The sequence below is a fragment of the Gymnoscopelus microlampas genome, assembly GCF_963454915.1.
Source record: "Gymnoscopelus microlampas genome assembly, chromosome: 1".
NCBI lineage: Eukaryota > Metazoa > Chordata > Actinopteri > Myctophiformes > Myctophidae > Gymnoscopelus > Gymnoscopelus microlampas.
The window spans coordinates 40,177,444-40,194,943 of record NC_139962.1 but is presented as its reverse complement, the minus strand read 5'-3'; the positions used below and the strand labels follow the sequence as shown (position 1 = coordinate 40,194,943).

Genomic DNA, 17,500 nt, shown 5'->3' with positions numbered 1-17,500 from the left:
GTAACCCAGCAAAACACATAGCTAGTGTAGCGCAGAGTGTAGGACAGAGCTCATTTGCAACTCGGGGCTGCCTGCCAAAGTGTAGATGTACTGTTAGGCATCGCCTCTCGTTATTATCCCCTGTGAGAATGAGCGAGAAGGGAGCCACAGGGATTTCTGCTGTAATCAAACTGCAAGCTGTTTAAAGACACCCCCCCCTCTCTGTTGTTTATATTCTCCCAATTATACACACAGATTTAGCTGTGTTTTTGGTGTGCATTCAAATTACATAATGTTCATTAATATGGATGATGTATATCCTGTCTTACTTGGTCACCTCTCTCTCACCTCACTAGCTCTGTCTCTCTCAGTTGCACACTGGGTTAAGTTTACTCTGGGAAATACACCCCTGGGAATGGGAAACTAGTTTTCAGCTGTCACGGGGGGTGGCTACTGAATTGCTGTGAAGCTGTCAGAAAAATATCAGGGTTCCTTGAATACAGATTTTTTTTTCTTTCTATATTTAAGTGAATCATTTATTGTCAGTCTTCCCTGTGCTGACCATTGTACAATTCCACAATAATGGAAACTAGAAAGGGGCGCTCAGTGGCTCAGTGGCCACGTCACTCTGACTCAGACATAACCATAAACAAACCTGATATGCCCATATATAGGCATGCCACTATGATTCAGACATAACCATAAACAAACCTGATACGCCCATATATAGCCATGTCACTATGACTCAGACATAACCATAAACAAATCCAATGCAACCCATGTATAGGCATGTCACTATGACTCAGACATAACCATAAACAAACCTGATACGCCCATATATAGGCATATATGGAAATCCGGTTGTCCAGAGCACACAGATTCGACCGTCATGCCCATGTACGTATGATCATGTGCATATCTGGGACAAACCTACTTCAAATTCGGTGCTCGCATTGGTAAGGACACAAGGGAGTACCCCATAAAAAGTCATTCTTAAATTACTTAAATTCCTCAGTAATTTTCTGCGTGCGTATGGTAGTTGCCTAAGGACCCAAACAAGTATAAAATCAGTCAAATAAATAAATCTAAATCTACCTGCTTTGCCCTCTCGGCACATTTCTAAACCCTGTTTGGAATTGGATTGTTTTGTTTTTCTGATATATACTGTATTTATACAGGTTGTTCGACAATTCAAATGAAGGCTTTAGGAATTGGGAGTTCATGACAGTTCACTGCTGGGGGGAGCAAGCAGAGGGCACATGGACCCTTGAGATCATCGACTCACCCTCACAACTACGCAACCATGAAGTACTGGGTAAGATTAAAAGACTCAACCGTGCACGGTCACACACACACACACACACACACACACACACACACACACACACACACACACACACACACACACACACACACACACACACACACACACACACACACACGTTCATAATATGCTCTTCAGATACCACACACAGAAGTAGCACCCACCTGCATTTTGCTTGTTTTCGGTGCAATTGGGCCTCATGCACAGAATGTGTATACAATCATATTTGTTTGTAAAGTGTACTTACAAACATTTCCACCAACTTGGTGGTATTTAATGTACTTTCTTTCTTAATTTCTCACTGAAACTGGTGCAGTTTTAAACATACATAGTCAAAAAAGGCACATCCAGATTGTTAACATGACATTTATTTATTTTCACGTGGAAGCACAGTGAAACCCTTTGTGATTAGCAACCATCAGGCGATCGATCATACTGGAGATAAATATTCTGTGACTACTTCAAAAGGTAAGAAAATCGAAAAATTGCTGGCAGTGGGCAAACGCAGCCAGAAATAAGTCTGGCAGTGAAAGAGTTAATTATAATTTTTGCTCATGCCATTAGTTATGTCTGTCTTTCACAAATGAATGACTACATCCTAGGGCATGGCCTATCAAAATAAACGAGTGTGATAACATAGTACATGTTATTGGCTTAATTATGGGTGTTGCACCACCTAGGGAAAATTCCACCAGCCGCCACTGATATAGATTATCAGGCATTCGTCACATCCGACCTTGGTCACAGGCATATCACCCCCACCAATGCAATACGTGGTTGTATGTGCTGAGGCATCAACAAATACCAGGTATTGATTCGTTTTTCACATACTGTACCCATAGCCTTATTTATTCACAATGAGAATGAGAATATAGCCTTTGAGCAGTGAACATTAATTTAACCATACATTTCTTATTTACTGAACAGTAGTTAGATCATGAATCAACATAGTACTTTAGTCTTCCAGACTAGAATAAATACTGTCACATGCCTGCACTTCCGTGCCTTCTCATCGCTGTCAAAATCTGCTGTGTGGCTTAAGAGGAACTTGAACAAAGTCCAAGTTTCGATATACGACCGTGGAAAACTGCTCTGTCGAACCAAAAGGTTGTCCCGCTGGGATTTCCCCACAGTGTAGGGAGGGAGTTGTTTGAAAACACAGCATGTGCTGCTGGCTGCCAACCTCGCCAATACATAGCCATTCTGAGAACTGTCAAAGGTTGCTGTTTTCTGGTCTGTGTTTTGATTCCTTTGCACCGGGATAAACTCCAGTCTTTCCTCAGCCAAGAATTCTATCACACCCCATCCGAGAGTTGCGCGCCCTGTTTAAAACCTGGATTCAATCAGTGCATGTCTGAAGACCAGATTTTAATTGAATGCTTTGGAGATATGCAGAGCTGGCAGAGCACAAGAAACTACTAGGACTTTCATGTGTAAGTTTCAAAAAGACATTAACCAAACAAAAATATATTTTTTGGGGGGAGTGGGTCTTTAATCTACTCTTGCTGAGCCTTACAACTGAAGCTTGGGTTAGAGTCTAACCCAAGAGGGTCGAGCAGAGAGGTAGCTTTCGGGGCCAGTTCAGCCCACCTTGTAACTTGATCAGATGCTGTATACATTAGACATTGGAGCAACATACAAAAAGGCGCAATTTCGGGAAATTGCAAGTGTGGTGGCCCGATGTGAGTTGTGGGTTGAGAGAAAAATGCTTGAATGGGAGTCTTCACATTTTCCCATTCAAGTCAATGGGGAAAATGTATTCACTAATAAATTAATATAAATTAAACTTTACAAACTATCACTTAGCAGCATGGAAGCACATAATTCCTGATGAAGCCGGTCGATTTGACATATGGCTCGTATGTGTGCCGCCAAAACTGTAGTAGTGTGGCAAACAAATAAAGGTGAACAAACACTATAATGTATTGCCCATAGGGGCAACCACACTAATTACTGTATGCACAGCACCAGCATTGTACGATTATATAATTTACCTCACATCTCCACAGAATGCTTATATAAAGATAGAATAGAACTAGAGAGACCCTTAGGGAAGATACAGCTTTAGCTTGTATTGATTGGTCAGCTGCTGAATAACCCCTAGGGGAGATACAGCAGTTGACCAATCAGCTTATAACCCTCTTGTTGTTTCGTCACTCCTCTTGCCCAGGTCAAACTTTCTTGCCACGTTTCTTTTTTCAGCCATGCACAACAATAAAGCTTCTATTTCAGAGCTTGAAAAGTGTGTTGATTTCTCACAGGCTGACTGAAGAATAAAAGTAAGAAGATTTAAGATTTAAGGAAAGTTTTTTTTCTTTTTTTCTTTTTACTAAATTTTTATCCCCCGATTTTTGTAACCCCTATTTTTTACACCCAGTGCCAATTGTCTATGTAATCCTGGGCACTACCTTCCCTCTGCCAACCTAGGGAGGCCAGGGCTGAGCTCATGCCTCGTTCAATGCATGAGAGCCAACTGACCTTCTTATCACCTGACAGGGGAGAGTTTCCCTGGTTGGACGTAGCGCGTGGAAGGAACACGCTATTCCAACCAGTTCCTTTCCCCTCCATCAGGCGCCCCGGCTGGCCAGGGGGAGGCAGTATAGTGACCAGGATTACTGCATGTTTTTGTGAGGGTACCTACCCTAGGAGACACGGGGAGAACATGCAAACTCCACACAGAAAGGCCCTTTCGCCAACCCCACCTAGGGTATGAGGAAAGTTTTTTGAATGAGGCCCATTGTGTTCCCAGATGATTATGTGTAGTTGTTAGCAACCGACTTTAGTCCGGGAGTCATGGGGCTTAACGTGGTTTCGTCGGTAAAAGTTTTTTTCTCAACTGATTCTTGCTGCTGTGGGTCCCCTCTTAAGGATTCAAGAGGGTGCCCGGTGAAATCCCTTGGGCATTTTTTATTATTAACCCCTTAATGCCCAAAACACAAAAAAATCACCCAAAATAGACTTCTATGGTATTTCATGCAAAATACTTGATGTAATTGCTTAAAATTTGCTTTCTACAGTGTGTATCCATGTAAGTGGATGTTTACAGTGCATTAGATTTAATATTTGTAAACTTTTAAATATTAACCCCTTCATTCCCAGAACAACTTAATCTTTAAACTGTGATATTGTGAAATAGAACATGTACAGAAATCAAATCAAATGCATCAGATCTGCTTTCTACTAAGTCTAATAGTGGAACTGGTCATGTTTCCTTTTGGATGAATGCATATTAACCCTTTGAGGCCAACCATCTTTGAGTCATTAACCCTTAAATGCCCAAAACAAAAAAACGTTTTTTATGGCATTTTATGCAAAAATATTGATTTAGCGCATAAAATTTGATTTCTACAGAGTTTATCAATGAACGTGGATGTGTAAAATTTTGTTTTTTGATTTCACATTAGAAAATGTCATAGATATTAACTCCTTCACACCCGAAGCACCAAAATCCATTAAAAATGTTGATTTATGACATGTTATGCACAGTAAATCAATTCAAATGCAAATTAGCTGTATAAGAAATTAATAATGTTTATGTGGAAGTGGTCATATACAGCATATCCCATGTTAAGGTCCAATGATACCAACTAACCACATTTTCCTGAGACACCAGAATCAGAGACGGAGACAAGAACCAAGTTTAAAGGAATTTATAAAAGAAAAAGGAAAGAATCCTATCTAAAACTGTCTTGAGTATCCTACAACATAACAGTGACAGGACAATGTGCATGGCAAACCATGTACTCTGCAGCTGCATTTTTTGGAATTGCATGGGTTGTCAGTTTTGCAGCCACATTTAATCATTTGCAAAATGTAGTCTGGGGCAGGTTTGCAACCTTCAGGTAGAGTGGTTGGGCTCAGTGACCTGTTAGTTATGTCTTTTTCCCATCCAAATTTCACTGGGTCGCATGCTGGTGGAAGATGCCCGTCAACGGACGCTGCTTGCAGCCTGCGGGCCCGACCAGGAGCGGAGGGACCACGTGCGGAGAGGCCTCGGTGGCCTGTCCTCCGCACTCCTCCGCGGCCAACCCCGGCCTAGCAAGACCGAGACGCACCGTCTGACCAAGTTGCCCTGCCACGGACCGCATGAGGGCCCCCGCTGTCGGCCTCGCCTCAAGCCCCATCACGGGGCTCGGCGAGGAGATCCGTATGCGGCGGGGGCGCAAAGGTCCTGTCTATCCCTATCCCGTTTGATAGGCCGTGTGTTCTTTGTGGCGTACCTATCGTCGGTGTCCTTTCACTGGTTCTGCTTTTTGCGTCCAGACACCATGATTTGACGGTAAAGTACAAATGCAGTAAATGATACCTGGGAGAGCTCTAACCCGTGTGCGGTGCGGTGCCACTTTGCCCGGTGCAAACCGGTTATCGTGGACCAGTGCCGGGCGTTGGTTAACTTTTCCTGTGGGCTCTGTTCGTTCAGGGCCCTCTCACGTGCCGGCCGGACCAATCACATGCTAAGCAGACACAAAGAACTGAACATGCCAAGCGAGAACCCGGGATGTGGGAGACAGCAGGTTCGGGGGCGTAAGCAAGGGCTGAAATGTCCTGACACGATTCCGTCACAGCCCGCGTTGATGAAACAGGCGCTTCGACGTCTTGTAGAAGACACGGGTATTGATGGGGTCAGACTGGGGGAAGACTCCGACCTCTTTTTGAAGATTGAAGAGTGTTCGGTGCGATCCATTGAAGCCAAAGCTAACTGGCTAATTAGTAGCCTGGGGTCTCCACCGAAACAGTTGCGTCGCCAGAGAGAGATAAGTGGAGAAGTGCCTGGCAGAAGGGGCAGTCGCCTGCAAAGGTTTCACCGCCGGGTGTTTCTGAGGCGGCTGTACCACTTTGATAGGAAGCGGTTAGCCAAAACTGTCCTAGACGGGGACAATGTTATCGGGTGTCCGATACCCATGCATGGAATACATCGTTTCTACCAAAATTCTTGGGGGCTAGAGCGACCGTTTCTTGGACTGGGCCATTTCCGTTCCTTCGGTGGGGCTGACAATACTGTCCTCGGCGATTTGATCTCGGGTGAAGAGGTTCACTCTTGTCTCCAGCGCATGCAGAACGGCAAAGCGGCCGGTCCCGACGGTATCACTCGTTCTGAGTTGCTACTATGGGACCCTGACGGCTCGCAACTCGTGCACATCTACTCGTCGTGGTTGGTCACTGGCTATGTCCCCCAGTGCCTGAAGCGGTGCCGTACGACGCTTATCCCTAAAAGTGATGACCCAAGGCTATCCGGGTCAGAGTGAGGGAGTGGTTCCGCTTGCATCAATCGTCTAGCAACGGGATCCTCTACTCAAGCAATTCCGATGCCGGCATCGGCCTCTTGCAGCTCCGCTCGGTTGTCTCTGCAGCCCAGGCCCGCCGAGCCTTCCGACTCGGGTTGTCCAATGACAAGGTTATCCGGAAGGTGGCTCGCGCGGTTATTGGGGCGGATAAGTTGAGGCAGTGGTGGCTTAGGGCTGGGGGAATATATATATATATATTTTTTTTTTAAATGTTTTTTTCTTTTCTTTTCCCCCCCCAGGGGAATATGTTCTGTAGATATTTTTGTGCAGGATGCTCAAGATGGAAGGCCTGAAAGGGTTAATGTTCATTCATCCAAAAGGAAACAAGTTCCACTATTGTAGAAAGCAGATCTAATGCATTTGATTTGATTTGATTTGATTTCTGTGCATGTACAATATCACAGTTTAAAGATTATGTTGTTCTGGGCAGGAAGGGGTTAATATTAAAAAATGCATAAATATTAAATCTGATGCACTGTACACATCCACTTACATGGATACACACTGTAGAAACCAAATTTAAGCATTTAGATCAAGTATTTTGCATGAAATACCATAGAAGTCTATTTTGGGTGATTTTTTTGTGTTTTGGGCATTAAGGGGTTAATAATAATAAATGCCCAAGGGATTTCACTGGGCACCCTCATGAATCCTTAAGAGGGGACCCCCAGCAGCAAGAATCAGTTGAGAAAAAAACTTTTACCGACGAAACCACGTTCAGCCAAAAATCACCCTTTGACTCCCGGACTATTAGAAGATATGCACATGTGTGTGTCCACGCGCGCGGGCGTGTGCACACACGCGCACACACACACACACACACACACACACACACACACACACACACACACACACACACACACACACACACACACTTGTGCTCTCTGGTTTAAACCCTTTTTACCCTTTTTGGAACAGGCAAACTAAAAGAGTGGGCCCTGATCCTTTATGGCACCGCTGAGAATCCTTACCAATCCCATGGTGCTCAGCACTCCCGCTCTAGGATGTTGGAGATCCCCAGCACGAGCCAGGAGCCCAAGACACCAGAACCGCCCATAGAGGGCCCAGAGCATCAGGATGAGGAGGAAGAGGAGTATAATGGTATGATGATATTGAATGATGATGATGACAATGACGACGACGATGATGATGATGGTGATTACAAAGTGGATAACAGTGATGATGGTAACGTGATAATGACGATGATGATGTGAAATGTGTCTGTCATCAGGGCCGTGCCACACTGAGTGTGGGGACCAGGGCTGTGACGGACCAGATGCTGACCACTGTCTCAACTGTATTCATTTCAGCCTGGGCAGTTTGAAGAGTGGCAGGTAAAGGATGGAACATGGTCGTGGATGGAAAGGTCTCAAATTACGCACATGATACTCCACATGTCGTTTTATTTGATCATGAAGTGTCTCCCTTTACATCGGTTGCAGTGGCGTGCACAGACATTTTGAGGGGCAGGTGCTCAAGTAAATTATACTTTTTTTTGTTTACTTGGTCTGCTCTTTTTTCCCTCTACACCTATACCTCTTTGCCAAAAATAGCCGATCTACAAGCCCACAGCGCCTCGCAGCGCGAGGCGTTGTGGGCTTGTAGATCTGCTATTTTTGGCTAAAGTTCTCCTCAGAAAAGGGATGCTATGGGATGCTATGCCAAAGGTTATGGTAAAAAGAAAAATCATAATCACATAAAGATTTGGCGGACCCCCTGTAGTAACTCTGAGGACCCCCTAGGGGTCCCGGACCCCCTGTTGAAGACCCCTGCTGTAAACTGTGTGCCCTTTTTTCAAAAGGGCACTTCTGGTCAAGAGGGCAAAGGGCAGGTGCTCCAGCACCACCTAGAGCAGCGGTGTCAAACTCGCGGCCCGCGGGCGTTTTGCGGCCCACGGAACGGTCCATGGCGGCCCAGGAAATACTTTTAAAAATAGTAAATTGATACTACATCTAACAGACATAGATTCGGAGTTAACATTGCCTTGCTCTCCCCCACTCGCTGCAGCCAAGTAGGTACTTGCTGCAGCCAAGTAGGCTGCAGCAAGTACCTTTGATGGCCCGCTTTGTCTCTCCCCAGCTGTGGAATGTTGTGGCTGATTGGCTCGTTAAGAGTCTATTCAACTACTAGTCGAGTAGTAATGGCTATACTCTTTGATCCTCACACAGGAGTCAGACTCTCTCTCTCTCTCTCTCTCTCTCTCTCTCTCTCTCTCTCTCTCTGTCTGAAGCAGCAAGTGACTTAGATGTGTTAAAAATAAATGTATCAAAGCTGCTTCTTTTATTTCTCAGGAGCTTGCCCAGTGAAATCCTCAGTGTTAATTGAACTCGGAGTGGATTTAACATTCTATCTGGGGAAAGCATCTGTGTCATTTTAAGATTTATTTGGCTATTCAAAAATAGCAGATCTACAAGCTCATAGTGCTGCACTGAGTGCTGCACTGTGAGCTTGTAGATCTGCTATTTTTGAAAAATCATGGAAATCTTTACAAATGTCTCCTAAATGCAACAGTTTTCTGAAACACTTATGTTGCTATAATGTGGTTCTCTAACTTTTTTACGTCTATATTATATATATATATATATAATAGGTAGTTAGAAGCATTAATCATATATGTGTTAAAAAATAAATGTATCAAAGCTGATAGAATGTATTTAACATTCTATCTGGGGAAAGCATCTCTGTAATTTTAAGATTTATTTGGCTATTCAAAAATAGCAGATATAAAGTAGATCTGCTATTGTGGATCTGCTTGTAGATCTGCTATTTTTGAAAAATCATGGAAATCTTTACAAATGTCTCCTAAATGCTAACAGTTTTCTGAAACACTTATGTTGCTATAATGTGGTTCTCTAACTTTTTTATGTCTATATATTATATATATATATATATATATATATATATATATATATATATATATATATATATATATATATATATATATATATATATATATATATATATATATATATGAGACATGAGAACGCTCCCCCCTCCCCACTTGCTGCAGTGAAACTCCTTCTGTAAAGAACAATAGGCAAGCAATTGAAGTAATTAAAGTAGCGAATCTTCATAAAACATTTTTTAAAATTATATACTGTAGTTATAGCAGTGACTGAGATGTAGTGGAGTAAAAGTAAAAGTTCTGGAAATTGGAAATACTCTAATAAAGTAAAACTACTTCAAATCTTTACTTAGGTACAGTACTTGAGTAAATGTAATTAGTTACTTTACACCACTGTTCTATAAATGTAATTATTTAACAACCCACACAAATTACCAGGTATTGTTTAACTTCAAATTGAATTATTCTACTTAAAATGGTTTATAATAATAATTATAATTATTATAATTATTATTATTGTTACAAATTGCATTGTTTGTTTTCTGAGACAAGATCAGACAACAGATTGAAAAACAATGCTGTATAACTGAATGCGTGAGCGCGCATGTGTGTCCGCAACTGGTTCCTGCCCACCTCAAGTCACAATTTGACCAATCTTGCCCGGACACCAAATTGAGTTTGACATCCCTGACCTAGAGTCTATCTGTGCACGTCCCTGATCGGTTGTATCTGTCTGAATGTAGGACCTGTGTGAGTCACTGTCCACTGGGGTACTATGAGGACTCAGGGGCTCGTCGATGCAGACGCTGCCACAAAGGCTGTGAGAGGTGTCGCGGCCGCTCAAACATAGAGTGTCTGTCCTGCAGAAGAGGACTTTACCTCAACGCTCTCAATTCCACCTGTGACGATACCTGCCCTCCTGGATACTTTGCCGATGACAGTACGTTCCATAATTTCACTATGGATTGAACAAGGCTGTGATTACATTTACATTTATTTGTGTGTGATTGGAAAAAGACAAGCTTCCACACACGCAAAGAGAGCTACCAGCTCTCTTTGCGTGTGTGGAAGCTTCCAAACAGAAACAAGTCATCAGACGATTCCTTTTCTTAACGGGAACACGGTCGGTAAGTCATCAAACCCTTTCCACCCTGAATGACCCCTGTGTTTTGTTTGGCTCAGGGATAAGATTTACACAGTGAGTTTGGTTAAAGGAACATACCAGTGGTCTGTCGCTATATACTTGACATTACTGCTGACCATTTTCCAAAGCACCAAGTGGTTTGTTTTAGAGGAAGCAATTGGATTCCATTAATTTCATGATTGTTTATTGACTGAAAGTTGCTTGAGATAGATAATCCAACAAACGAAATGTCACTGCGGGGTTGTTTGTCATAGTTTCATTATTGTTGCATCGTAATGCACTTTAAAGCGCAGGTTCATTTTAAAATAGTAGCCATAAATATTGGTGAAAATATTGAATTAAAAACAAAATTCTAATACCCATGTCTTCTTAACCATGCAATGATGTTTAACCAATGTTGAGTAAATTCTTCGGTTAAGTTCAGTAAAATTCAGCATTATTGACTTTGCAAACTCAAAATCTACTGTCATAATAAATGGGAATAGTTGTTGTTTATGGACAAAATGACCAAAGCAGTAAATAGCCAGTGGCATATTGACAGCAGTAAGGTCCTTTAAGCTCTTTGGATCAACTCACAACACTGATCCACACAGGATATATTGGCTGCAAAGACAGATCTGGTGTTTGTATACCATCCCACACACACACACGCACACGCGCACGCGCACACGCACACACACACACACACACACACACACACACACACACACACACACACACACACACACACACACACACACACACACACACACACACACACACACACACACACACACACACACACACACACACACACACACACACACACACACACACACACACACACACACACAGGGAAATAAATAATATGCTCTGCTAGAGAACAAAGATGATCACAAGAAAGATCCTTTCTCACATCTCATGTCTTGTCTGTGTGAACATGAGACCAGGCCAGAGAAAGGATCATTTACTGTCCAGCTTGTCCTGCAAATAAGACAGATGTTTGGAGGATCATGCTTTTTCTTTTCTTTTCTTTTTTAATCTGTGTAATTATCCAAGTTCAGCAGGATTAGCTCTGAGCTTGTTGACATTCAGTGTGTGATCGGAACTGTGTCTGCTTCTTGCTTGTTTGCATTTCTGGCTCCGGGCCTTGATTAGGCACTGGTTATTACTGCATTCACTGCCATAAGTCCATGAAATGTTTTCAATAACTTTTCAAACTTCCCCCTTGTGTCTAATCCAGTGCAAAGACAGTGTCTGAAGTGCCATGACGCCTGCATGGAATGCCTGAAGGATGCAGACAGGTGCACAGCATGCAACGATGGCTACAGGTAAGAGGCGTGAGACCAGGGTTACATTTGTTGCGGAGAAGGGGGGAATACATGCCTCTGCTTTTGATATCCACTCACTGGTCATTCATTTGTATCGCCTGTTTTCCCTGCTTCTGGTCAGATTGAATACATGCATTTTCTGATATGTTTGTTTTTCATGTTTGATAATATCACAATTACAAGTTAATTAAACATTTATGTAGTTGTCAAATTATTTTTAACAAGTATGTATGGTTTAAGGTAAGGGATATTGCTTTGTTAAAATACATGTTAAATAGCTCTATATTCAACTCTAACATAAAGTTGAAGCTGATAAATGGGTACTCTGAGTCTCTCCTGATTGGATGAAATTGGCAACCCGCTTGAAAAAGTATTTTCTGTTTATTACAGAGCTGGAGAGACAGGGAGACCTCTATTACTGAACAAACACTCTATAGCAATGATTACTATCAGAATATAGTGCTTTAATTCCAAAAAAACACTTTTAAATATCGACTTGTGAGAATATATATTGTTTACAAGTCGACCCCTGAGTGAATTCAGTGAAACAGTTAAGCTGTCATCAGTTACATAATGCTTTATGCCACCCTTGTTTGAGACAAACACCATGGTTTGGCTGAGCGTTTTTTTTTGTGTGCCTCCAGTCTGGCAGGGATGACCTGTGTTCCAGAATGTGTAAACGGAACCTTTTTCCACCTGGAAGAGATGACGTGCAGCCCGTGCCATGCCTCCTGTTGGACGTGTACAGGTCAGTGTGCCTGTTGATTCTCTGGATCTATAGACGGTGCTGCAAAAAGTCTTTGCAATACGCTTGCCGTTTTTAAGCAATTTGTCTTTCTATTGGATTGTCCTACTAGTTTATTCTGAGAAACAGCAGCTTTTAGTTAACTTGCTCGCCTACAAAACATGTCTATGTCTGTGTACTTATGGTTCACATCAACATCAAAACATTACGCACGTCATGTTTCAGAGCTGAGCTGTGGTTGTTTTCAACTTCCATTGAGCTTATGTCTTCCTAGTGTCTAGGAAGACATAAGCTACCTGATCAGAATCTACCTGATATTGACATCTCATAGCAACCTCCTGTTGAGTTGTAACTGTTGAAACTGTTTGTAGACTGTTTAAGCAGTTTATAGTCAGTCTATACAATGTTGAAACACTCTATGGAATATTAAAACAGTCTATTGGCTGATACATTGACCAAATTACTGGGGCGATGCTTAATTGACACAAATGACATGATATTGCTCTAACTACTTATATATGATGTGGTTAATTTGAGAAATAGATGTTATTATTGCCACATCTTTGCCTTTAACTTCACATCCTCACAACATCATTCTTACAATGCCACATTGTGATAAACTGCTCCATCAGTTAGGGAAAGATAAATTCATTACATCTGTGATGACGTGGGTTTATATCCATTATGATTGAGCAAGGTTGTTGGTTTGCGATATCATTCCAGGCTGACATTTAGCTCTGCTAGAGACCAGCTTTGGATTTAGCCAATATTATTGACAGATCGCCCTGAGGAGGCTCTAGGGGAGAGCTAACCATGGCAAATAGTTTCAGCTTCAGTCTGTCCTATAGGAAATAAGTTGACTTAGCCTGGAGCTATATGGTGTTTATTGCTGTTGAAGGGCTAAACGAGAACACCTCTGTCCGTTATTACTGAGTGATTGAAATTTGACCGAGCCAGAGAAGACGAGAGAGAGAGAGAGAGAGAGAGTCCTGGCTTTTGTGCATTGTGCTGATAGCATGTGGTTGATGTATAGCTTGCTGATGATGTGTGACATGTAATGATTGTATATTGTACTGCTAACCATACTTTCTAAACAGACCTGAGGGGTTTCTGAAATTGACTGACAGGCTGTATTATGTCCATCTCTTCCCAGGACCAGGTAAGGAAGAGTGCATCCAGTGTACCAAAGGCTACCTGCAGCAGGATTGGTGGTGTGTGCAAACATGCACTGCGGGGTACTACTCTGGAGAGTCGCCAGGGATCCCACAGCAAATGTGTCGCAGGTGAGTTACTCTTGATCTCTGCATTAGCATTCAAATGTCATTTATTGAACCAGCAGTATCATACCCACAATGCATTGCACAAAACAGCCAGAGTGATCAGAGCCAACCTAAATTCAGTGTGAAAATGATTATGTTACAGATGGTTAAGTTTACGTATAAGGGTTCAAATATCTGTGTTTTGGCATTAGGTCAGAAATGGTTACGTTTTCTTTTCAGACACAATATAACCCCAGAAAACCTCAATAAATTCAATGGTAATATCTCATATGTGCTTTGTTAACCAACGGTTAGCAATTGCTTGAACTTAACCTTGAGCCTTTTGGGAGTGTGTCCCCCCCCTTTTCTTTATGTAAATATATCTAGAATTGCTTTCAGTGTTGTTGCTGATATGTAATGTATTGTATGTATTGTATGTCTTGATGAATTGAGTACAAAGGACCACAATGGAAACAAGCCCCTGGGACTTTTTGTGTAATCCTTTTTGTAACTGTACTGCCGTACTGGTTCCAAAACGTGCTAAGAAAGTATTGAATCAATCAATCAATCAAAAACCTCAAACGTGATGGCGTCAGAGTTTGTAGAAATGTGGTTCTGGTACTGGTTCAGGAGACACAACCTTATTTGTGTTCATAGCCTGCAGTTCATGCATTAAGTGGAGCCCTGTCTTTCATTCACCAGTCTCTGTTGACCATATCTAGAGAGTGTAGATGTTTTGCTGCTGTGCCTCTTGTGAGTTGAATAGATTAGCGCTCTAATAACGATGAAATTCACCCATCTTTCATGTTCATATTATGCAATTGCAGCTGACAGGGCTTTCATTGAACTTGCACTATGAAAGCTGTGACTTAAACACTTTTGCACAAGTGTGCATATTGTAAAATACTTTGAGAATTGTGTGTGTTCGAGTATTTCTTCTAGTCTATTGAGATATGAGTTATGTTTCTTTGTATAACTAACTGGGCTACTCTGTGGGGCTGGATAGAGTGGTGAGTTAAGGCATATACATGCTCCAAATTAATCCATCTACCCACCGTACTCACTTATCCACCTAAAATTCCTTATTGATAAGACACTATCATAGTCCTGTCCAGTTAGTCCCGGAAAAGACGCGCTGTGATTGGCCAGTAGTCAGGAGGCTTGCCTTCTACAAAATGGTGGCCGCGATACAGGTCGCTCCAAGGAACTGCAGAGGCCAATGAGGTATCTAGGTTTCCATATCTATGACGGACCCCACCGGAACCAGAGGGAGGCGGGGTCAACCCTCAAAGGAGTATGATGGTGTCTCATCAATAAGCAACTTTAGGTGGGTAAGTGATAGGAAGAAATAGTCTAAAATTGGAGCATGTAGGGACCTTTATAAGCTGTGTTCATGATAATACAGACCTTAATAGCTTGTTTAGTATCTTCTCTTATTATCCACTTTAACATCATTTTTATTATGCCTCCAGTTGCAAAAGACGTGGTTGGAGGCATAATATAATTATTTCTTGTTGTCTGTCCGTCCCAACCTTGTGAATGCGATTTTTCATCGCATTCACAGGAATTTTGAAGGAATTTCTTGGAATTTGCATGAACTTCCACTTGAACTCAAGGATGGACTGATTATAATTTGGTGGTCAAATGTCAAAGGTCAAGGACACTGTCACCTTCATTACATATAGTAGTCTATATACTATAAGTTTGTGCAGTACACATTATCAGAGTACTTGGAGGCTAGTCTGGAGCTGTGTAGAACTCCATATTCGTATTTTTTAAGTCATTTATTGCATGATTTTTATGTTTATTTGTGCTATTGTAATGTTATGAGAATTGATGAAAGAAAAGTAGAGGAAAGAAAATATACTCTTGGTTTTCGTGAGAAACAGGACAGAATTCAGGATTCGGGACTTCTCATAATTCAGGACTGTGCTGAATTTAATGCATTTTGAGGACCAATCCACTGTCCTCAAAATATCAATCCGTTCTGCCTTTTCAGAATTCCTTACTCACCCTCACCATAGAGCTGTTCCAAGTCTACCCAGACTTGCTCCAAAGCCAACATGGTCTTTCAGCTTTCTGGATGTCCTACTTTGATATGACATCATGTCAGAGGGACGTGATTCATGTTTCTTGAGAGCGCAAACGGATGTTTCACCTTGCATTCTGCCAAGACAGTTAGTTAGGGTACAACAAGTTTACAACTTTCACGAATCGTAATTAATTGTGATTGTCTCAAGTCAAGTTATTGTTAGCATACAATGGTTTATGTTGCTTGCACAATTTAAAGGGACTACACCATGAATTTAAACTTTTTTGTGTGTTTTTGGTCTCCCCTACCTCTCTTCTATCCCAAAAAATACCCCAGTTTGAGCACACACACTTTCACAGCATATCTATGTAAATTGTAAATTATGTAAATCAAAACAGGCCAAACTGATTTGGCCCCGAAAGTGACGTCACTAGCGGTACAATCCCTCCCGTTTTTCAGTTCCAACTTAGAACATTACACACACATCCACATTAGACATTTTACCACATTGGCACAGGACAATGTGGTATTGCAGGTGAAAGTGCTTTATAAGCCAGAGAGAAGTTAGTTGGAATGACTATATCTGAGGCTTGATTTAGGCTCAAACCTTTTGAAAAACGTTTGATTAAATTTTTTTTTTTAAATAAAAAAATCATGGTGTAGATCCTTTAAGAACCAGGAATTCTCTGTTTCAGAGCTTGGAACACCTTGCTAGCGTGTCTGAAAACACGTATAGGTTGACACAGGTCTAGAGGGGTTAAAGACAATGCAGGTACTGTTTTGCACTTGCTAGAGCTGGGACATCTCTGGATCAGAGCCTGGAACACTCTGTTTTGCACATCTGTCAATCTAATGCTGTATACATTTTTTTGGTAATATTATGTATTTTTATCATGTTTTCACTGAAAGGTGTGTATATTCTATGGACCCCAGGGAGATTAGCTGTCACTGAGGTGTCAGCTAATGGGGATCCATTTAATAAACAATAAACAATAAACACACGCAGACACGCACACACACGTGCACACGCGCGCACACACACACACACACACACACGCACGCACACACGCACGCACGCACGCACGCACGCACGCACGCACGCACGCACACACACACACACACACACACACACACAGTTCTAGACTATTGGCCCCTTCAGTGCCTGTGTATAGACTTTCTTTATATCCTATATTACATTTGAGAAAAGTCAGCCCTTCCTGTGCTTCCTTGGGTGATGCCAATTCGTTGTTTCGGCATCAACACAACAACAACATATCACATGTCACTACAACACTAGCCATGTGATGTGGACACACACAGACAGAGATTCTGTGCATTTATTGATAGAAGATAACTAATGAGCATGCCCCTGGGGAGCGGGCCGGTTCTGTAGAACTGCTCATCTGATTGAGTTCACACTCGACACTGCACTTCCTTAGCAATATACCCATTGTACCTGTCCTCTCACACACAGCTGTGGCGTGCCTTATCCATGTGCAGCCGCTCCAGCTTATTAAAAAAAATAGGTTCTCTCACACTTTCTCCCCCTCTCTCTCCCTCTATCTCCCTCTCTCGCC

The 17,500-nt window shown here is 42.1% G+C and overlaps 1 protein-coding gene across 2 annotated transcripts in view; it reads left to right on the top strand.

Moving 5' to 3' along the window:
* Nucleotides 1–17,500, top strand: part of pcsk6 (proprotein convertase subtilisin/kexin type 6) — a 59,333-nt gene that overhangs the window by 33,842 nt on the left and 7,991 nt on the right. For both annotated transcript variants that reach the window (XM_084060743.1, XM_084060742.1), the window contains 7 exons: nt 1,158–1,294; nt 7,507–7,689; nt 7,820–7,922; nt 10,177–10,373; nt 11,800–11,887; nt 12,532–12,635; nt 13,786–13,915. In XM_084060743.1, coding sequence (XP_083916869.1) covers nt 1,158–1,294; nt 7,507–7,689; nt 7,820–7,922; nt 10,177–10,373; nt 11,800–11,887; nt 12,532–12,635; nt 13,786–13,915 — 942 coding nt within the window. The remainder of the gene's footprint in view (nt 1–1,157; nt 1,295–7,506; nt 7,690–7,819; nt 7,923–10,176; nt 10,374–11,799; nt 11,888–12,531; nt 12,636–13,785; nt 13,916–17,500) is intronic.